Here is a 22,637-nt window from a genome sequence, read left to right as displayed (position 1 = left end):
GGGTGGAAGTGGGAGAGTGTGTCGATGGATTTTATTACGGGACTGCCCAAGACCCTAAGGGGCTACACGGTGATCTGGGTCGTGGTCGACAGACTCACGAAGTCGGCCCATTTCGTGCCAGGGAAATCCACTTACACTGCCAGTAAGTGGGGGCAGCTATATATGACAGAGATTGTGAGACTACATGGAGTACCCGTATCCATCATTTCAGACAGAGACGCCCGTTTCACATCGAAGTTCTGGAAAGGACTTCAACTTGCATTAGGTACAAGGTTGGACTTCAGCACGGCATTCCACCCTCAGACTGATGGTCAGACAGAGAGATTGAACCAGATTTTAGAAGACATGCTGCGAGCCTGCGTACTAGAGTTTTCAGGAAGTTGGGACTCCCATCTGCATCTGATGGAGTTTGCCTATAACAACAGCTACCAGGCTACTATCGGTATGGCACCGTTCGAGGCTCTGTATGGCAAGTGCTGTAGATCCCCTGTCTGCTGGGGCGAGGTTGGAGAGCAGAGGATGCTAGGCCCCGAGTTAGTGCAGACGACCAACGCAGCCATACAGAAGATCCGAGCTCGTATGCTGACAGCCCAGAGCAGACAGAAGAGTTACGCTGATGTACGACGTAAGGACCTCGAGTTTAAAGTGGGAGATATGGTCTTTCTGAAGGTAGCGCCTATGAAGGGTGTTCTGAGGTTCGCGAAGAAGGGGAAGCTGAGCCCACGCTTCGTAGGGCCGTTCGAGATATTGGAGCGGATTGGCCCCGTGGCTTACCGCTTGGCGCTACCCCCATCGTTTGCTGCAGTGCACGACGTATTCCATATCTCCATGCTGAGGAAATATGTCGCAGACCCAACACATGTGGTGGACTTCGAGCCACTGCAGGTTAGCGAGAATCTGAGCTACGAGGAGCAGCCTGTCGAGGTCCTGGCAAGGGAGGTCAAGAAGCTTCGCAGTCGAGAAATCCCACTGGTCAAAATCCTTTGGCAAAACCATGGAGTGGAAGAGGCAACGTGGGAGAAAGAAGAGGACATGAGAGCCCAGCACCCCGAGCTGTTCGAGGATTAGAACTTTCGAGGACGAAAGTTTTTTTTTAGGAGGGAAGATTGTAACGCCCAACATTTTTCGGTTTCCTTTGTTATTTTGGACCACTAATAATATTAATATTAAGTGTGGTTATGGGAATTTTAAACTTCTTGGAAGAACCTTGTCTTTTTAATTCTCGAGTAATTAAGGTTGAAAATCTTCATTTGGTTTATGATAATAAGTATTTTTTGGAAATAATTGGGGAAGTTTTATAAAACTAAGGTTGGTCGGTTAAGGGAGAAATGTGGGGACCAGTTGGGGGTTAATTGGTAAATTCCAAAAGATTTGGAGATATGGTAGGTGGTTATTTCTAATTAATTAAAGGAATTAGAAAAAGAAAAAAAGATAAATTCTCTCTTTAAAGCAGCCTCGGGACGCGCATAAGAAAATCAAAAAAAAAAAAAAAAAAAAAAAAAAAAAAAGAAAAGAAGAAAGAAAGCATTTAAGCCGCCGCCGCCGCCGAAACCCTAGCCGCCTACCCACGCCACACGCCCAGCCGCGCCGGAGACATCAAACCAAGTCAAGCCACCGCACGCCGAGGATCAGCTACGCACGCCAGTCGTGTTTGCAGCCGGAACCAGCCGCGCCGCGTCGATCCGAGGAAGGGCAGTCAGCCGCGTCGCGACGCCCCGATCCAACGCTGAGGAGCCGCAGCCGATTCCTCAGCCAAGCCGTGCCCGCAACGCCGTCGTTCACACGCCCAGCCACGTCGCGCCGCTTAGATCCGACGCAGCGCAGCCGGAACGTTCGCCAGCCAGCCGTCGCGCCGACTGAAATCCAGCAGCTAAGCCTCGCGCGCCTCCAGCCGCCGAACCCGAACCCGGAACCGCCCCGCGCCCGCTCGCCCGAACCCGAAACCGAACCCGCGCCCGTGCCCACACGTGCCTAGCTCTCCCCGCGTGCAAGCCGCGCCGCGCCGCCTGCACTGCAAGCCGAGCCGCGCCTCCTTGCTGACGCGAGCCGAGCCGCATCCCCTCCCTGTTGCAAGCCGAGCCGCCCGCGTAGCTTCCTGTACCGAGCCGAGCCGGTCCTGTCTTCTTCCAGCCGAGCCGCCAGGACTAAATTGGCTCCATCCACCTAAATTTTGGTAATCCATTTAATTATTGTGGTTTTTCCGGTAAGACTCCATGCTCGGACGTTAGTTAAATTAAATTGGGTCGTTACAAATGTATATTTAATCTGTATCATTTTCAAATGATAACAGTTTCAATTAATTGATTTATATATCTCTCGTTAACATTTATAAATGGTATACAAATCATTCTCACTTAAAACTTTTCTCATTTTTTAAAAAACTCTACTAATTACCCTATAGTATTTAAAAAGGTTATAAAACTAATTTAAATTATAAAAACTAACTTTATAATTTAACGTTCAAATTTGAAAATAAAGAAAAGCGATGAGACGGAGCATAATGTACTTAGAATTATAAGAAGTTATTGAAATGAATATAATATATAAGAAATATGTACTTTTTCAAGAAAAGGGTATGTAAAAAATTTGTATTAGTTTAAACATTTAAAGCTTAGTTTGACTTTAGATTTTGTGGAGAAGTGATGGAAGGTAAGCTAACAAACAATAAGACCAACTAACTCTAATGGTGGCTATAAATTTTAATTGAATATAACTTAATTTATAAGTTTTTGAAAAATCTTTTTAAAAAATACCAAATATTTATCAAAAATTCTAATTTTATTCTTAATTTGTGTTTAAACTTTAAATTTTTTCTGGGTAGATATTAAACTTTAAATTTTATATTTAAAAAACATATTTTCTAAAATTCACGAATTTATTTACTACAAAAAAGAAAGTTTGAGTCTTATATTGATTGATAGTGTTTTATTGGTTTTATCATATCAACGAATTCAAAATTTTTTGGCAGATGGTAAAAAAAATCTAAAGAATTTAGAATAAAGTTATATTACACGCAAAATTTAAAATTTAAGAAACATACATTAGAAATAAAATAAATAACTTTTAATGCCGAAAGATTAGTTAAACACAATTCCTAAAATTTGTTTTCTAATAGAAAAGAAATTTTATGAAATAAAAGAAAAAAATAAAACTATTTCTAAGATATAACATAAAAAGAAAATTTAAATAAAGTAGGATAAATGGTATAGATTTTACTATATTATATAAATAATTTTAATGTTTTTCTTTTAAACAATCATTTATAAACATCCTCTTTCAAGTTTCAAGTTTCAAATTTTATAATGAAATCGTTCTTTTACATTAAAAATTGCGAGTGGGCAACCTAGGGCCCGTTTGATAACGTTCCTGTTTCTCGTTTCCTGTTTCTGTTTCTAATTTTTAAGAAACGAATTTGTTTGATAAAGTTTCCTGTTTCTTGTTCTCAAAATAATAAGGAACGTTTCTATTTTATCTAAGAATTTGTGGGAACAAAAAAAACAAGTTTCTCTCGTTTCGTTCCCATCTTTATTTCTTTTTGTTTCTCTTTTCCTCTTCCACTCGTCTTCTCCATTCTCTCCGGCTAGGCATCTCCCTTCTCCGTTTTGTCTTCTCTCCGGCTAGGTTTTCTCTTCGGTTTTGTCTTCTCTCCGGCTAGCTGTTCTCTTCGGTTTTGTCTTCTCTCGTCTAAGAAAAACGACTACAGATTTCTCTAAAAACCGCAACTTTTTGTGCTGGCGAATGCCCTTTACTCCTGCAGGCTTCGGCGTTTAGCAGTATCTATTGGGGTAAATCTTCTGGTATTCTGGGTTGGTTCTTCATTTTAAGTTCTTTAATTATTTTGCTTCCCGCCTTTCAAATTGTGTTTTATTGCCGTTATGGTAGCTAGTAAAGAATAGAGGATCATGATTCTTGGGCTATGTTCTTTAATTTCTGTATGTTTGTTCCTTCTTTATCTATTGGGGATGTTTTTAATGTTTACGAATTCGAGTATTATTGTTTTCAATTCTCTCCTGACATTGTCTTGTTTGATAAAATATTTGCTTATTAATATGCATGGTAGGTGTTTGATATAATGCCGCTTTGAATTGTTTTGCTTTCTGTCTTTGGCTTTCTTTTCAAGTTCAAACTCTTAGCATACTTTCTATCATACCTTTTTGAGAGTTGGGATGAGTTTAGGTATTTGATTTTTTTGTGGGCTTTTCCAAATCCTTGCCCATTGATCTTCGTTTCACTACAAGATGCTAGAGTCCTGCAATTGGATAATCTTCTCCTGTTGTTAGTTATTTTATGGGAAAATTAATGTTTGGACTGCAGATTGCAAGAAATGCTGTCTTTATGGTTTTTCTAAATTTAGTGAACTCGAATGAAACAATTTCTCTTCTCATGCTGAACATGATATATCAAATTCCCATTTCTGATGCTGATTTAGTACAAAAGTTCGAATGCTGTTGAATTAGATTTACCCGAGTTACATGTATTGGTTGCATAGAGATTTAATACTCAGTAAAACTTCAGTCCTGTCTTTGCCCACCAACTGAGATTTGAATTCAATTAGTCATGATTGAAACCAATAGCATACATCCAGCTGCTCTGTTTTCACCTTGGTTTGTTCAGTTCAAAGGAAAATTTTGGTGAAAACAGAAGTTGTTGAAAATGGATAGATCCTCCTGGTATGCTTAACAAGCCAGTATGGAATATGAATGCATCTACTAACTTCATTCTCTGTATAAAATATGAATGTTTAACATATGATATTTAACAGTACAGCTTCCAATTTCATCCAAAGACTTTTCTCTATCACTCCCATTTTTCCATCAACATCGTAATTAAATTGAAGGGAACCTAAAAGTCAAGAAGTTGGGAAGTCTCTTTGTAGTGTTGATATTTGGTCCACATGTATGGTTTTTGTTTTTTAGAAAACTGAAAAACATTACTTATTTGTGATGTATGTAAACATAGTGTTATTGTACAATGATTCCATGGAAATGTTAGAGAAGAGAACTGAATATAGAATTTGATTTCGAGACAAGAATGTTCAGTCTTCTTGACCAATATATCTAATTTGTTACTAATAGAACTTAAGTTATGATTTCTGCCATGACTTAATAATTTCATCATGAATGTTCATGAAACAGTATTTACAAAAATATATAAAAATCTATTAACTTGTCAATCTCAAAGCTTAATTACATAAATATATGTTGTTTAAACTATATATTAATTCTATTATGTTTTCTTTTGCTTTTGCAATTAGCCATGTTTGAACTGAACTGATATATGTTGTTTAAACTATAAACATTCTGTTTGTTTATTTTAATTTTGCCACTAATTTTTGGATTTGTCATTATGTAGAAAGGATGTCACAAAAATCAACTGAACAACTTTGTGTCGATGACGTTGTTGAGATTGATGAATTAAAAGGTGAGGGACCATGGTCAAATAAAAGTGAAACTTTGTTTGTAGACTTAATGGATGAAGAGGTTGCAAAAGGCAATCGACCAACTACAACATTTACAAAGACTAGTTGGAATTATATGAGAAGCCAACTAATTGCTAGTGCAGGATATAATTATTCTCACGATCAATTGAAAAATAAGTTTAACAAATTAAGACAAATGTACAAAGACTTCAAAAAGATATTGAGTGATATGACAGGAAATGGTTGGGATCCATTATTAGGTACCATCAATCTTGAAGAGGAGCAATGGAATGAGCTTTTTAAGGTATAATAGTTGCAGTTTTTTTCAATTGCTAATCATCTTTAGGCGAATAAGAGAGCTAAACAGTTTTCATTTTCTATAGGTGAATAAGAGAGCTAAAAAGTTTAGAAAAAGTGGTTGCCCACATTATGAAAAGCTCGTAAGGATTTTTGGAGATACTACTGCAACAGGTGTAAATGCTTGCCCATCAACAAGACTTATTTCAGATTCTGAAGATGAAAATGAAAATGATGTTGCAAGCAACACAAACGTTGGTGTTGAAGAGAATAATAAAGGAAAAAGCAAAAAACGATTTCGAAGAAAGAAAGACGAATTTGGCAGTTTCTTCTCATCATTCTTAGATGTATATGCGGAGAATGCAAAGAGAAAGAATGACATCCTTGAGAAAAGATCTTTTGGTTGTACATCTAGTCAAGTTGATGAGAGTCAAACATCAAACAAAAAAGATGATCTCCATGAAGAGTTGATGGAATGTTTAGACATTTTAAATACAATGGAGGATGTTGATGGAGAGGCTTATTCCAAAATACTGAAACTCTTGCACGGAGATCTTGCTTGGAGAAAGCTATTTTTGCGCATGCCCGATTCAAGGAAGAGAGATTTCATAAATAGTCTTTAGATGTCACTTAGGGATGTTTTAGGATTATGTCATTTACTTTTTAATATTAGACTTAAACATGGATTTTGTATGTTTGACTTTGAATTGATATGGACTTCAATTGACTTTATGGTTTGTGTTGTTTTTTAACATGGCTACGTTTGATGTATTGAGATGGATTATGTCATAAATAGTCTTTGATTTGTACATTTTTTGTGTTTGATTTAGGGATATACTAGTGAATTGATATGGACTTGATTCAAGATAATCATTCTGATGACGGTTTTGATTCTGACGACGATGATGATGGTATTTGCATCCTTTTTACTTTATTCTACATGAGCTTCAACAGGATACAATATTCAAAACAACCATGTAGAACCTCTGCACTGAGAGGACATGATTATGTGATTGAGTTGTTAAATGGAAACGATAGTAGATGTTTTGATTGTTTTAGAATGAAAAGAATTACATTCATAAGGTTTTGTGAAGATTTAAAATCAAAGACAAATCTGAAATCATCTAGGTATCTTACCGTTCAAGAAAAAGTTGCTATATTCTTATTAATCATATCACATAATGAAAGCAATCGTATAGCAGCAGAAAGATTTCAACATTCGGGTCATACTATTTCTCTAGCTTTTAACAAGGTTTTGAGGAAAGTTTGCAAGCTTGGTGGAGAAATTATTCGTCCACCCAATATGGACACTGTAGCAACGGAGATCGTATCAAATTCAAAATATTACCCTTTCTTTAAGGTAATGCCTTAACGTTTTGATTTATTTTCAGAAATATAATGTTTAGAAATATATTTATGTTTTTTTATTATCCTTTAGGATTGTATTGGTGCTATTGATGGCACTCATGTTGCTGCAAGCATTCCCCAAAATGAACAAATACCGTTTCGTGGAAGAAAAACTAACACAACATGGAATATAATGTGTGTTTGTTCATTTGATATGTTATTCACGTATGTCATGTCTGGTTGGGAAGGATCGGCCAATGATTCTCGTATACTCCAAGAATGTATCAAGAATCCCGAGAATAAATTTCCTATGCCTAAGAGAGGTAAGTAATTATGTGTTTTTCAAAACTTTAATTCCATATTTGAGTTTATGATAATTTTTTATTTGCTTTATTACATGCAGATCAATACTATCTTGTCGACTCAGGATATTCAAATATGCCAGGATTTTTAGCACCATTTCGAGGTCAAAGATATCATTTACGAGATTTTAGAGAAAGGAGACATCGCCCTCGAGGTAGAGAAGAAGTGTTTAATTATCGACATTCTTCACTGCGAAATGTCATCGAACGTTGTTTTGGTGTGCTGAAGGCTCGATTTCCTATTCTTAAGCAAATGCCTCCGTACCCGATCAAGACACAAAAATATATACCGATAGCATGTTGCACAGTTCACAATTATATTAGATTGAATGATCGTGAAGATGATCTTTTCAATGACTTTAGCAATGAATTAATGATCGTTGAAGATACACATAATTTTTCGGCCAATTTGCAGAGGGATATAATTGAATTAGATGTGAGTCGACAGCATTTACGAGAAATGGCCCGAGCGAGAGATGATATTGCAAATCAAATTTGGGCAACATTTGAAGGATAGATACAATTTTATGTTTATGTTATTTCTTTTATTTGTGCACTAGGACTTTTTGTATTAAATGATATAAAGTACTTTTGATAATTTTCATTTTTATGTTTAATGCAGGACATAAATTTTAACTTAATGTTTAATTGAATTACATGTGAATAAAATAAAAATAAATCTTGAAGATGAGCAATCAAACAAAACTATTAAACAATAAATAATAAAAACAGGAAACAAGAAACAGTTACCAAACACATTTTCTGTTTCTGTTTCTTTTTTTAAAGAAACAAGAAACAGAAACAGTTATCAAACATATTCCTGTTTCTTGTTCTAAAGAAAGAAGAAACAGGGAACAAGAAACAGAAAACAGGAAACAGGAAACAGGGAACAGAAATGTTACCAAACGGGCCCCTAATAGATTCGTCCTTAAGTTTTACAAATTTGTTAAAAAAGTCATATATTCCTTGTCTCGTTAATTTATTCTATTTTATTATTATAACTTGAAAAGCATTCCCTAAACAATCATTCCATAATTTAAGCATTTGATTTGCTTATTTCAAGCACCAAAATCTTTCTTCTCTTTATACTTTCATCAAAAGAATTTAAAAAAGTAGGAAGTCCCAAATTTCTCTTTAATATCTTTCATTTTATTTTTATTGTTTAAATTGATACATGTATATAAGTTTAGGGTTTAAATTGATACCATTATTAATTTGAAATTTAGATTAATATTGGATTTAATTGATATGATTATTAATATAAGGTCTAAATTGATACATACTACAAATATATAAATTGAAAATTTCTTTTTTAAAAAAATTAATTTATCTAGTATGCTATTGTTATAAGAAGAGATAGAGATGCAGGTCAAAAAGTAAGCCCAGTGGGCTAATTTTGTCGGTCCATTTTAGGCCCCAACCATCCGCCCCAAAGTAAGAGCCCAGTTGTCTCCCTCTCTCCCTCGCTGTTCGGAACGTTAGGGTTGTGATTAGACTCTGGATCAGTACTAAAACCATTTCTGCTCTGCCACCACTGTGAGAAGTGCCGGAAAATGGCGTTGCCGTTACGGAAGTTCAAACCCAGCAAGGATTTGGCGAAGAGGTCGACGGAGAAGTATCTGGAAGAAGCACTGTACATCAGGCTTTTTAAAGATGGTGGCTCAGAGAAGAGCGTCCGGCTGCAGTTGAATAAGTTCATCAAGAGTCGCAAGCGAGTTTTCAAATGGGAAGTTGGAGATACACTCAAAAAGCTTCGTGATAGGAAGCTGTACTATCCTGCTCTCAAGGTTCGCCTAACCAAACCTTTGAAATTCTGTTGTAATGGTTCTGTGTTCTACTCGTCTTACTCGTGGAAAGGTTTATCTGATAGGAATTCAGTTCGTCTAAATCATTGTTGTTCGAAAATTTCAGCCATAGAAAAATTGAGAGCCCGATAGATACCTCCTGCCTTTTTTTTTTTTTTTTTTTTAATTTTCCTCGTTCTTCTTGGTGAAAGCATATGATTACCTTATGGAGCCTAAGTTCTTAGCCTTGGGTTAAAGACTAATATATCTGCAGAGAAGTATTCTATGGTTGAATGGAACAGAGAACAGACAACAGAATAGTATTATAATGCTAGAAGTGATTCCATTATTTAAGATTAATTATGAACTTTGCGCTTCATCATTATAGTGATCATGATCTAGAGCCAAGAGAAGACGAGTTCAATCCATGGTAAGTCGCCTACTTAAGATTTTATCAATTTTATCATCACAACAAAAAAGAAAATCATATATGTAGATCTGAGCTGAAACGAATTCATGTTGTCTCCTTAAGACAAAACCTCACCTTAGTGCTTGAGTTTTGAGAGTAATTGACTCCAAGATAGAACAAATCACCTTTCTTCTAAGAGTAGCATCAAAACGAAACTTTGTAGATCTACCGAACGTTGAGGTTTTGAAAATGGAGAGACGTTCTTTTGAAGAAGACAAAGGATTGTGGAAAAGATGTTCTCTTCGACCAAAAAGAAAAGAATCTTATTTATAGACTTATTCATGGCTACTCGAAAAGTCATATCTTTTTCTATAATTTAGTTATTAGTATTTTTCATGATATGATGCATCCATTCATGAAGAAACAGAAACAATTAACCATTTATTCTAACATCAGATACAAGTTTCTTTAGTGTCAAGTGTGTTGTTCCTGAAGTTAGTTGAGATGCACGTAAATTGGCTTGGACACTCATGGATATAAAGAAACTTGGAACTTCATTATTACAATTTACACTCTTCCTTCCTGTGGTTGTTAAGCTACTAATTATACATTTTTCAGTATAAATATTTATTTTCTTCAATTTGCTCTTCTTTTATTGTTATGTTTCTTTTTGGAGGAGGGGACCTGGAGGGCTGTCTAATTTCCTTTGTTGAAACTATTGCAAATAGCTTATTGTTATTGCTTATATTACTTGGGTGGGATAGTTCTGATAACGAAACTATGGTATAGCTTTCAGAAACAATGGCCAAAAGGGGCATGAACAAGACAGTAAGTGATCAAGCAATACATCTTGATTTAGTAGCCAAGGCTCGAGGAATTGCTGCTGCTGAGAATTACTTTGTCAGTCTTCCTGAATCATCAAAAAATCATCTTTCCTATTCCTCTCTTCTCAACTGTTACTGCAAGGAATTATTGACTGAAAAGGCTGAATCTCTCTTCGAAAAGATGAAGGAACTCAATCTACCGCTGACCTCTATGCCATGTAATTGCCTTATGACCCTATACACGAAGATTGGGCAGCCGGATAAAGTTCCTACAATCATACAGGAAATGAAGGCTGCCAATGTAACGTTTGATTCCTATACATACGTAGTGTGGATGAGGGCACTTGCTGCTTTAAATGATATTTCTGGTGTGGAACGGGTTATTGATGAGATGAAGAGGGATGGAGTTAAGGGAGATTGGACAACATATAGCAATTTAGCCTCAATTTATGTTAATGCAAACATGTTCGAGAAGGCAGCTAAGGCGCTGATGGACTTGGAGAAGATAAATACTTCCCGAGATCTCTTTGCTTTTCAGTTCCTCATTACGTTGTATGGACAAATTGGTGACCTGATTAAAGTTTATAGCGTTTGGCGCTCATTAAGGTTGGCCTTTCCAAGAACTGCAAATATAAGCTATCTCAATATGATTCAAACACTGTTGAAATTGAAAGATTTACCTGGTGCGGAGAAATGTTTCAAGGAATGGGAATCGGGGTGCTCAACTTACGATATTAGGATTGCAAATGCTCTTATAGGAGCTTATACCAAGGAGGGTTTACTAGAGAAAGCTATGGCGCTCAAGGAACGAGCCCTAAAAAGAGGAGCTAGACCTAATGCGAAAACTTGGGAAATTTTTCTGGACTATTATCTTAAAAATGGCGACTTTAAACTGGCAGGTGATTGTGTTGCCAAAGCAGTATCTAGAGGTAAAGGAGATGGTGGGAAATGGATGCCTTCTCCTGAGATCATTAAATCATTCATGAGCCATTTCGAGCAAGAAAAAGATGTTGATGGAGCAGAGAGTTTTCTTGAAATCGTGAAGAAGACAGTTGACAGTTTAGAGTCCGAAGTTTTTGAATCATTGATTAGAACATACTCTGCAGCAGGAAGGACAAGTTCCTCGATGAATCGCCGGTTGAAAATGGAGAATGTGGAGGTCAGTGAGGCTTGCAAGAAGTTACTTAACGAAATATCTATTGAATGAGCTTTTGTTGTATCACTTTTCTTTTGAAATTCCAAGCTCAGGGGGGAAATGATTTTTTTCAATGGTTATTTAATTTTAAATAAAGTCACTTTTCCTTCTGTCGTTGTCAAATACTCACAACAGCACCACCTCTTGTTGGTTGCTGAAAAATGAAGTTCATATGCAAATTGTATTGAACTTCTTTCCCATTTACATCTTTTCGGTTGGTAGTTGCCAAGCTCCTGTACTTCATATACTTTTCTTTCAGTAAGTAGACTAGTTAACACTTACCTTATTGTTCGTCTTCAGAGGTGTCGTTGTAGTTTTGAATTCAGTCCGTAAGTTTTAAGTTTGATTTTTATTTAACCGAATTTGGAACTACATGCAGCTTTCTGGTGTGCAGTTGTAAGTTGTATCAGCATTTGATGATGGTCATGGTTTTCACTTTCCCCTATTGAATAGTGTATTTAATTTTTTAAAAAAATCTTTAATATTGTTGTATTAGCAAAGCATAATATTAAAAAGAAAATCATATTAATCATTCCCATGTTCCAATCCCGACCTTCCCTTCTATTCTCCTTCATTAAAATTTCAGTTTAATATTTAGTAGTCAGGGATGAAGACATTCCTCATGAAAAAGAACTCTCAACGTTGTCCATACATTAAAGAGTCTAAATTAATTAGAATATATTGATAACAAAATTAATTCAAATGCATATGTATGTCTGTATTTTGTCGATCGAAAAATGAACTTCAAAATAAATAAAAAACAAAGCAAAAATGACCATTTTCTGAAATTCTTCAAACGCGTCGATATAAGTATATTTTTCAACTTTTCTTTTCAGAAAAATAGATTCACGATAATAAATTTATTTCACATGTAATTTTAATTCATTTTTCTAATCATGTGTTTGAAGTGAGGTGGTTATCCAATTAAGAAGATAAACCACAGAGTTTATGGTTTGAATTTTTTTAATGCTAATTTTGTTTAATTTTTGTAGGTTTTATAGTTTTAAAACGGTTCTTCTGTAAATTGATTGAAGTCGATATTAGAGTCGTTTAATGGATAATGGACAGATATTTGTAGCATAAATCTCATCGACATGATAAAAAGAAGGAAAAAAAAAACATTTTAACATCCTAAAAGAATGATATTTTATAAAGCATCCAGTAGAGGTCAATTAATGTCTCTGTTGACTTTCTAACATAAATCTTCAAACCATCGTTATAGAATTAATGTTTGAATATGTGCATGAATCTAACAACTTATTCACACCACATTGGGTCAAGCAGATTTGAAGGCTTCCAATTAAATTATATTTATGAATATATATATATAAATTCCAATATTTTCAAAGAAATTCACATGCAAGTCCCATCTATCAACACAAATCAATTCCACAATCTTAGTATATAATTCACTATTTCTTTCTTCAAAATTTACAATAGTCCCTTCCTATTCTCACATTTTAGTGAATTTCAATTTGAAGGAACCAAAAAAATGAACTAAAAACAAACAAACAAATACATGAATATTTCACATTTTCCTCTAAAAAAAACACCCCACAAAGAAAATTCATGAAAAGAAAAAGAAGAAGAAAAAAACACAAATTTATGGGCATCTCACATTTCTTCCAGGGCCACCATAGTAAAAATAATTTCCCCAAACTCTATTAATTCCACCTTGAATGTTATAACAATTTGGATGATCAGCCAAAACCTTGAGATTCGATAGAGGAATTAAGCTGTTATCCCAATCCACCACTTGCAAGTTCCTAAAATATGAAGCTTTTCCGAATCCTTCTCCGGCGAAGTGGCCGCTTCCCATTTGTGTCGCCGTGTGGAAACCCGACGCCCGAGAATTCACCACCTCACCACCGAATTGTATCATGCTCGCGTGGCTTCGGAGGTGAGTGAATAGAAATGCCGGCCAGTATCCCACTAATACGCCCGACCCGAATTCTAACCACCAATTTCCATGTTTCGGATCCTAAAGAAAAACCATTTTTAATTAAATGAACTCAGAGATGTATTATTTGTTGATGTTGATGAAGGTACAGTAGAGTTTCTTACCTTCCAAACAAGAAGACTGATGTCGAACTGGCCGCCATTGTAGGAAGAAGTTGGAGAAATAGCAGCTCCAATGGCGATTCTGTTGTTGGTTTGAACGAAGCCGGAGCAGAGTAGATTGTAGCAGCCCGTTGTTTGATATGCGTCTGACTGTTCAATCCAATTTCTTTCCGTTATTTTTTTTTCAAGAAAAATAAAAATAGAAAAAAAAAAAAAACTCTATTAATCATTTTGCCATTTTTTATGATTTTCCTCTCAAAAACTTATTTTTGCTTTTCTAAAAATGGTTTAGAATTCAAATGTTTATTCATCATCGATTGGTTTTTTGCTTTGTTTTGTTTTTAGTTCCTTAATTTATTATATTACATTTTAATAATGTTTTAAAAACCAAACTAACGTTTGAAAATTAAGAAAAAACAAAAAACAAATTGGAATAAATTGAAAAATAATAATAAAAGAAATTACGCAATATAATAAACGAAAAACAATAAAATTAACTTTCAGAAACTAAAACACAAAAATAAAAATAGCTACCATAAAAATATAAAAACTATGAGTAAAAAATTGAAAAAAAAAAAAACACAAAACATTCACAAATGATTTTTTAAAATAAAATAAAATATAAAAAAAGCATTAAGAGAAACTAGAGAGTACAATAATTTATTTTTTTTAAAAAAAGTGGGAATTTATTTTTAAAACTAAAAACTAAAAACCCCAACCATCATTTAATGAGAACTAATAAAATAGTTTTAGGCAATTGCTTTTAGGATAAGTACTTACAGTCCAATAAGTGAAAAATCTTGGGTAATTGTCTCCATACAGCTCTGGGCTAACCTGTGATTATACTTAAACATGTTAATTAATGGAGCATAGGCATTTTTTTTTAATTAAAATTTTAGATTTCATTCTAATTAATTACATTTGTTCCAAAGAAAAATCTGATTTAATTAATCCATTCCCCTAATGTTATTCTTCAATACTTAGAATGGTTGAATTAATTGAGGTTGTACTGTTCATTAATTATTAAAGAAGAAAAAAAATAAATTTTCTATTTTTAAAATGAAATGTGTTGTTGGCAAAGGGAAGCAATTGACTACTAAATAATAATAATAATTAATAACAAAGAGTTTCTACTCATTATCTTAATTCTTAAGTCAACCATTTTGATTGGTTACTTTAAATTATAACTAATAACCAAACAATTTTCAAATATTTTCCGTTCAATAAAAAAAAAAAAAAAAAACTTCAAAAAATTTGGAAAAAAAGAACACTATAATCAATCAATTAAGTACAAAGTCAAGTAATTTTAATTTAAGAGAGAATATATTCCTTTTATATATATATAACAAATTTGAGTTTTTTTCTTCTCTTCTAAACAAAATTAGAATCTAATAAATTTTTAATCCCTCACTCTAAAAAAAAGTCTTTTTATTTATTTAAATTTCAAAAAATTAATTATTCTACCAAATTCAACCTTAAAATTTTGATTATAAATGACAAAAATGTTAGACATTATTTACAAAATATAGAATAATTTGAAATTGTATAATAGTGATAGATCTAAAATGTTTTATTTTATAAATATTTCGGATTACTTTGTTATATTAGAAATTGTTCAATTTTGGAAAATAAAATATAGTATAAACCGAACACTTATTTGACATAAATTTAAAAGTTTATAGAAAAAAAAGTTTAAGTTCGAGTTAGACTAATTTTTGAAATTAAGTGACGTAGCAAACTAAAATTTATAGGTTTAAAATACTTCTCAGATACTTTTCAAATATCTCAACTCAATAAACCTAATACAATGTGGATCGAAAGGAGAGAGAAAGAAATGTGATAGATTGAGTAGTGGTTGAATTATATGAAGGTTTCAAATAGAAAGAAGAAAAATGTAGGGAGGTAAGTAATTTAATGTTGTAGACAAAAAGGAAATTTAATGTTTGTGGGAAATTCTTTAGGCAATAAAAGTAAAGTGTGTGTGGTAGCTTTCACATTGGGGTATTTATTTGTGTGACAATAATGAGTTTGATAATGATACCAATAATAATGAGTTTCACAGTTGTCCACATTACAACAATCCTTCCATTCTTTCTCCCAACCCAACCATATAATTCATTCCCCAAACAAACCCATTATTGTTATTCAATTAATGTATATATATATATATATATATATATAATGAAATGTTACCATTTTATTTTGTTTGAAATATTATGATTTTAACATTGAGATTTGAGATTTGTTTTAGTTTGATTTTAGAGGAAGAAGAAGATGGAAACTTGCCTGCCAGCCAGCTTCAATGGTGTTGAGATCATCTCCAAAAGAACCCGAAATGACCCACATCTGTGACAGACTAAACTCATATTGATTCGTCACCCGCGGTGCCCATACGTTTATGCTTCCTTTTGCTCCGTAGTACTCTTCTCCACTTACAAATCCCACTGCATGCTGTCACCGTAACCAAAATCACCCGCAAACCTAATTAATTAGCTAATTAATCCATCATTATTAACCCTAAACTTTCAGTTAATTTCTTACTTACTTACTTACCTCATGCCCACTGCTGGATGAATCTCTTCTAATCCTTCTTCTTACTTTCCTTCCAAATCTTTGAACAGAGCTCGCTCTCATCATATCATTTTCTGTTGTTCTTCTGATTGGAACACTGCCCTCCGGGCAAAATTCCCCGGACATACTCCATAATTGGAATGTTTCCGATGATTCATCCCCCGAACTACTCCGTTCGTACGGTCTCTCCGGCAGATCCTAGAACCAATCCGATTCATTAACAATAAAGAAAACCCCAGATAAATAAATCAGAAAAATAATCTTTTAAATTTGTTTATGATTTACCAATGGCTTCTGTCCTTTCAGTAATGGATGATCGAAAGCTGGCTGTTGATGAGTTATGACACAATCTATAAGATCACCGTCAGGGCTCTGCACAAATTAAAATCCCATGAAAACAGAGGAAAACAGAGGAGATACACTAAAGAAAAAAAAACAAGAAAAGGAGATGAATGAATGCCTGAATTGTTTTGATGGGTGGCTTGTTGATTTTCTTGAGATGAGCTCTAATTAGTTTCAATTTCTTGAGATGGTCTTGTGGGCGAAACGTCGTCGTTTTGTTAATTGGATGGGAATGGACAGGACAAAAGGATGAAACGACAAGAAGGGAAAAAACAAGAACAGGAAGAAGAATAGAAGAAGAAGAAGAAGAAGAGGAAGAAGAAGAATCCATGTGTTTTTGTTTTTGTTGTAATTTGTAACTGTAAAATTTGGGCATTTATCTTGAACTACTCATCAAAACCGCCACTAAATTCTTAGCTTTTGCCTGAGGAGTAGCATCTTGACAAATAACCCAACAAGAAATTGACTAAACGGAAAAAATGAACAGTGTTTCTCACCATTTCCAAAGCCCAAGTCCTTCCCTTTGAAATTCTCTTCTATGTTGAGCTTCAAAGGCACGGGGGTGAATAAAATAAAGCAAAAGAGAAGAGGTGAAAGGGAGAGAGTTTATGCTTATGGGGGGTTGGGATTTTCTTAAAGTTTTGCCCATGTGAGTATGGTATTATATATATTCACTTGGTAGTGATGAAATCATGCCCAATTCCTCTAATTTTGAAATTAGAATTAAATTATTAGAAAAGATGGAGAGAAAAGGGAGATGTGTGTTTCCAGTCTGCATTACAAAGACTGATAACTTTAGCTTTTTTGTGCCTAAATCATTTTGGCCAATTAAAAAAAGAAAGAAAGAAGAAGATAGATTTTAAGTACCATTTCAGTTGCAGTTGTAATTGCATCTTTAAATTTTCAATTTCAAAACTGAACATTTAAAGTTACTTAAGTATTAAAATTAAAATAAGTTAGAAATAAATAAAAATATGGAAGTAGCAAAAGATCAATTATAGAGTATATGCAACTTTAGGGTTAAGAGAGTTTATACAATGAATTCTTGATTTCATTAAAAATCGGTTGGATACGTTACTTAGTTGTTCGAAGTGTTAAATAAAATTCAAGATATTCCAATAAAACATATAATAATTGTAGAAGTAGAAACTTTAAATGATTTAAACTTATGTAGTTGTTATATAGTTTCTATGATTATGTAAATCTGAGAGACTAATTTTGCCACTTTTATAAGATTGATAATTCAATTTTTACATTTAAATATTTAAGGAAACATGAAATGAGAAACAGAAAACATAAAACATAAAACAGGAATAGATATAAAAAATATTCACGTTTCTTGTTCTCAAAAAATAAAAAAGAGAAACAGGAAATGAGAAACAATAAATAAGAAACAAGAAATAGGACTATGTTTGATAATTATCGATGTTTACTGTTTCTCTTTCGTGTTCAATGTTGCTTGTTTCTTCTTTTTGTAGAACAAGAAACACAACTATATTTGATAATTATTTATATTTCCTACTTCATGGTCCTTGTTATTTATTTTTTAGAAGAAAAAATAAAGTATGTTCAATAACTATTTGTGTGTAAGTTCTGATTTTGATTTCAATTCAAATTTTAAAACGTGACGATGTTACAATATTTGAATTTTGTTTCGATTAGTTTATAAATTTTAAAAGTGATGGAATATGGTCACTTTTAAAATTTGATTTTTTTAATATTTTAATTTGACCTCTCGATTTGGTAGTTACACTCTCAACTTTAGATTCAATAAATACTCAATTTTAATTTTTAATGTTAATTGTTGGTGTTTATTAATTAATTTAAAAATATTAAAATAATTATGATCACTCAATTAAATTTTACCATTTTTTATTGAAAAAATATCAAAATAAAAACATTTGATAAAATATTTACACATTATACAAAATCAAATGTAATTAATTTTATTTTTAGTTGTTTTGTTCAATAGAGGAGTGGTCAATTTTTTTATTTTTGAAAAAAACATTTTTTTTTTATTACTATTAAGATTAATTTTAATATTTCTCAGGATTATTTTGAGTTAATTAATTAACATTAATAAGTAAAACTAAAAGTAAGGGATTATTATAGATGTTCTAGTATATATTTAAGGTTATAATAGTTTGTGTTCGAAGCGTAAGTTATTTTAATTTGATTAGATTTAAACTATTTTATTTCGAGAATAAAATATTAAATATTGAAAAAAATAAAAATTGATAAATTTAAAATAAAAAAATTATAGCAATAATAAATAATGCAACAATTTTTTTTTAAAATAGCATTGACTATAGCTAATGGGAAAGTATCAAATAGTATTTTCTATAACAAAAGATGATTATTATAGTTTTTAGTATAGTTTTTTTTGTCTCAAATATTTTACGATAAAATATAAAATTAAAATTATAAAATTTACAATTTAGAAAAGAAATTGAAACACAACTTAAATTTTAAAATACCAACGTAACATTTTAAAATTTAATAACTAAATAAAAAAATAAAAATATATGTATTCCATTAATTTAGAATTGGTGAAATTAATAATTGGGAAATTGTAGAGTAGAGTATAGAAGCCGTAGAATAAAAACTGCTGCAAATTCGATGCTTTAATTAAATTTCACGGAAATGCGTGATCAAAACGTCGTCGTTATGTTAAAGGTCCAATTTTCTAAAATTGGAACACGCGCGTTTGGCCGTTTGAGCAGCGTGCCCATGCAGGCTCATGCGTATTCCTTACGTTTTTGTTTCGACTATCATTATATATATATATATATATATTATATTTTTAATTTCGATGTTTCAAAATAATATTAATTCCATCCTCATTTATTAATTCATATCTTATAAAATAACCATCAATTCTTAATTATTAATGATACTTTTAATTCTATTTCGTGTTTGTGGAGTCTAATTTCGACTATTTATGAGTTAAGAATTTTAAAAAAGAAAACAACGAACAATTGGTTGAATTATGTGTTTTCTTAATCTTGTTGGTTTATTTTTTTTATTCTTATTAACTATATTTTTGTAAAGCACACGACACTATTCAATCTTGAATCACAGATGTGAACATAGTAGTCTTAAAAGACCTCTTCTACACCATACCTATATAGAAGAATCGTTGTTCATTGACTTTCTAAAGTTCTTTCCTATTGAAAAGGAGCAAAGCAACGTTGCACCATTAATAGACTTTGTTATCAAATATTCAATATATAGTCTTAAAAAAGAAAAGAACCAAAATACCACCATGATTACTACTATAGACTTTATTTTATATACAATAATCAATTAACGACACATCAAAAATTATATTAGAATTAATATAAAACTAATAAATACAACTTTATCCATTTAAAAAGCAAACTTATCTAGCTTTTTTAAGTATAATGACGACTTAGAATAAATAGACATAAAAGTCAAATGAACACATAACAAAAGTATCAAATGTAAAGACAATCTATAAGTTTGGCTCTTGAATTCTCGAAGAATGGAGCGAAAGAGAATTGAATAAAATTTCGAGTGGGGTTGAGAAAAGGAAAGGCATCTTTCAAATCGATCTAACTCTTTAATTTGTTGATATAATTAAATTCAACTAAATTTATGAAAATATCAAGAGAGGAATTACTTCAATTTATTTAAAATTGGTTGAGATGTAATGTATATATATCATCATTAATGAGATGGAGAAAAAAACCATAGCTGGAAGAATTAAAGAAAGTTCAGTCTTGTAGATATTGTTAGGTATTATTATAATTAAAATTTATGGTAGAGAGAGAGAGAGAGAGAGAGATTGTAAAGAGAATTTAAAAGGTAAAATTCAACAATATAATAAATATTTGAGACATAGACATGAGGGGTAATGTAAATAAAATGGACAGCTCCAAATTCCCAACTGTGTTGGACAATGAAAGAAAAGGTCACTTTCGTAATCTTACCACAAAACTTGTACACGCACGTAAACATAATTAAAGATGAAAATCCAACATAGGAAATCAAAGAATTCGTCTTCTTTCCTACCTATTTTTATTTTATTCTCTTTTTTGCAAAAGAAAATTATCTTTCTAATCCCCCCCTATTCAATAGTAGATGTGTTTGGTCCCTCAATTTAAAATATTTTCATCTCTTCGTATGTTAAATCTCGACAAAGATGGTTAAGAATGTCCCTTCGAGCAAGGGTTGTTTGGCCTATAAATTTACAATATATGAAAAGTATTTACATTTTTAAAAGGAATCGTAAAAAATATCACGTGTATAAAATATTTACATTTTATAGCAAAATCAAATGTAGTAATTTTTGTCTTTTAATAATTTTTTATCATAAATTGTAATTAACTTATTTGACCACATTTTAAAACTTATATTTAAAATTAATAACCTAAAAAGTATTTTTTAAATATTTAGGAAATAGAATGCATTTTATCTTCTAAATTTAGAAACTAAAACAATGATTTTATTCTAGATTTAATAATTATTTATATATTTAATAAAGTTTTTGCTATTTAAGTTTATTTAGAGGTATTTTTAAAAATAATAAAAAATATTAAAACTATTTTTTAAAAAATAACATTTAAAACGAATAGTCTAAAGATACTTGCCTTGATGAGAAAATATGTCAAATTGGATAAAATATTTATTACATAAGTAATTTAATTCCCCTCCGAATTAGTTTGTTAGTTACACATCTCTGCATAAAATTCAATTTTGGTGGCACTTAATAAATAAGGTCCTAGACCAGCCCTATAGTCTACGTATCCTATTTGTTCTAAATCATAATTAAATAAGTCTACACAACTTTTAAAAGTAGTTGAAATTTGAAATGAAAAATTAAGTATATATAAAATGCAAAGTAAATATGGTCGAGAAAGCAAAAAAAAAAAAAAAGAAAAAACGCCATTCATGTATTTTATAAAGATAAAAGGCGAAATTTTTTCATGTGAAATTTTGTTCTGATGTGATATCCAATTTTTTTTAGTGCATTTATGCTTTTAATCTAATGGAAACTTATTAAAGATTTGACCTTATCAAATTATCAGGTGAAAAGAGGTCTTTAATTTGGGTATTTTATTCAAAGAAAAGAAGAGACCCCATGTGGATTTATTTTATGGAAAATGTGGAATTTTCTTCTAACTTAAATTTAGATAATGATGAGGTTAACGAAGGATGAGAAATTGAAAAAAAGAAAAAGAAAAAGAAATGGTAATAAATTTAATTAACTAAAATTTATAAAATGGATGGCTGCAAGGCTGGCTGGGGACGCCCTCTAAGGGTTCTACGGCCAATTATGGCACTCCACTTTTCTTTTACTTTTTCTTTTTAAATAATGAAGATTATCTCAACTTGAAATATTTGGAAGTTAATTATCCTATTGTCAGAATGTTATGTTACAAAGTTAATTTCATCTCTCAACCATTTATAATTAATCATAAATACTATATCTTATCGATTTGATAAAGTAAGTTTTAAAATTAATACACTTGATATTCTTATTACATTCGATACAGTATAAAAAAAGTTTGTGATACACTTTAAATATCACTTTCTTAACTTACCACTCATTTCAATTTTCCTTTAACGAATTATACTAACTAAATTTTAACTTTAAAAATGGTAAGAATTAAACATATTTTGTTTTTTAACCATGGAACCAAATTTATAATTTGATTTTTGGTAAATTTTTAGAGACCATGTTTGTAATTTAAAAAATTATTGACTAATTAAATAGGCATTCAAAATTTAAAGTATAAGACTAAATTTAGAATTTAACTGATAATTAGTTTATTTATTTATTGGTGTAATTGCTTTTTGTTGGGAAATGTAAACTTTGTTTTTGTTTTAAACCATCCATTTTGTAGGTAATCCCACTACCTTTAATTTTTCATTTATTTTTAACTTAGGCACGAGAGCATTCAAACTTAGACCACAATTATGCCAAAAAGTTACTTTTCCAAATTTAATAATATGGCCTAACAATAGGATTAACAATTAAATCTTTTCGTACATAGTGGAGG

At 31.9% G+C, this 22,637-nt stretch overlaps 4 protein-coding genes across 5 annotated transcripts; 3 read left to right on the top strand and 1 right to left on the bottom strand.

Moving 5' to 3' along the window:
* The first annotated feature begins 5,307 nt into the window (after nucleotides 1-5,307).
* LOC127151452 (L10-interacting MYB domain-containing protein-like) lies at nucleotides 5,308-6,509 on the top strand. Its single transcript, XM_051091211.1, has 2 exons — nucleotides 5,308-5,723; nucleotides 5,803-6,509. The coding sequence occupies exons 1-2, from the start codon at nucleotides 5,358-5,360 to the stop codon at nucleotides 6,337-6,339; spliced, it is 903 nt and encodes a 300-aa protein (XP_050947168.1). The 5' UTR covers nucleotides 5,308-5,357; the 3' UTR covers nucleotides 6,340-6,509.
* Nucleotides 6,510-7,019: 510 nt separating this feature from the next.
* LOC127151353 (uncharacterized) lies at nucleotides 7,020-7,942 on the top strand. The gene is made up of 3 exons (XM_051090880.1): nucleotides 7,020-7,076; nucleotides 7,155-7,386; nucleotides 7,467-7,942. Exons 1-3 carry the CDS (start codon nucleotides 7,020-7,022, stop codon nucleotides 7,940-7,942), a joined length of 765 nt encoding a protein of 254 aa, XP_050946837.1.
* A 961-nt stretch (nucleotides 7,943-8,903) lies between these two features.
* On the top strand, nucleotides 8,904-11,923 carry LOC103488981 (pentatricopeptide repeat-containing protein At1g60770). The gene is made up of 2 exons (XM_008447954.3): nucleotides 8,904-9,212; nucleotides 10,408-11,923. Exons 1-2 carry the CDS (start codon nucleotides 8,979-8,981, stop codon nucleotides 11,647-11,649), a joined length of 1,476 nt encoding a protein of 491 aa, XP_008446176.2. The 5' UTR covers nucleotides 8,904-8,978; the 3' UTR covers nucleotides 11,650-11,923.
* Nucleotides 11,924-13,010: 1,087 nt separating this feature from the next.
* LOC103488982 (uncharacterized) lies at nucleotides 13,011-17,344 on the bottom strand. 2 transcript variants are annotated; one of them, XM_008447955.3, is made up of 7 exons: nucleotides 16,730-17,344; nucleotides 16,555-16,641; nucleotides 16,252-16,467; nucleotides 15,985-16,149; nucleotides 14,479-14,532; nucleotides 13,702-13,848; nucleotides 13,011-13,618 (listed from the first exon to the last, which is right to left on the bottom strand). In XM_008447955.3, the coding sequence occupies exons 1-7, from the start codon at nucleotides 16,985-16,987 to the stop codon at nucleotides 13,241-13,243; spliced, it is 1,305 nt and encodes a 434-aa protein (XP_008446177.2). In that variant the 5' UTR covers nucleotides 16,988-17,344; the 3' UTR covers nucleotides 13,011-13,240. The 2 variants fall into 2 exon arrangements, with proteins under 2 accessions (XP_008446177.2, XP_050947167.1); XM_051091210.1 differs by having other exon boundaries at nucleotides 17,109-17,343.
* Nucleotides 17,345-22,637: the final 5,293 nt, after the last annotated feature.

The sequence above is a fragment of the Cucumis melo genome, chromosome 10, assembly GCF_025177605.1.
Source record: "Cucumis melo cultivar AY chromosome 10, USDA_Cmelo_AY_1.0, whole genome shotgun sequence".
NCBI lineage: Eukaryota > Viridiplantae > Streptophyta > Magnoliopsida > Cucurbitales > Cucurbitaceae > Cucumis > Cucumis melo.
This window is presented reverse-complemented; position numbering and strand designations above follow the sequence as displayed.

Bases quoted from the DNA above. Each gene is read 5' to 3' on its own strand.
- LOC127151452 (XM_051091211.1), top strand. From the start codon at position 5,358: ATGTCACAAAAATCAACTGAACAACTTTGTGTCGATGACGTTGTTGAG. The intron at 5,724-5,802 runs GTATAATAGTTG...CATTTTCTATAG, and splicing joins AATGGAATGAGCTTTTTAAG to GTGAATAAGAGAGCTAAAAA.
- LOC127151353 (XM_051090880.1), top strand. From the start codon at position 7,020: ATGGACACTGTAGCAACGGAGATCGTATCAAATTCAAAATATTACCCT. The intron at 7,077-7,154 runs GTAATGCCTTAA...ATTATCCTTTAG, and splicing joins AATATTACCCTTTCTTTAAG to GATTGTATTGGTGCTATTGA. The intron at 7,387-7,466 runs GTAAGTAATTAT...TATTACATGCAG, and splicing joins ATTTCCTATGCCTAAGAGAG to ATCAATACTATCTTGTCGAC.
- LOC103488981 (XM_008447954.3), top strand. From the start codon at position 8,979: ATGGCGTTGCCGTTACGGAAGTTCAAACCCAGCAAGGATTTGGCGAAG. The intron at 9,213-10,407 runs GTTCGCCTAACC...ACTATGGTATAG, and splicing joins TGTACTATCCTGCTCTCAAG to CTTTCAGAAACAATGGCCAA.
- LOC103488982 (XM_008447955.3), bottom strand. From the start codon at position 16,987: ATGCCCAAATTTTACAGTTACAAATTACAACAAAAACAAAAACACATG. The intron at 16,642-16,729 runs GCATTCATTCAT...TAATTTGTGCAG, and splicing joins CACCCATCAAAACAATTCAG to AGCCCTGACGGTGATCTTAT. The intron at 16,468-16,554 runs GTAAATCATAAA...GATTGGTTCTAG, and splicing joins TGAAAGGACAGAAGCCATTG to GATCTGCCGGAGAGACCGTA.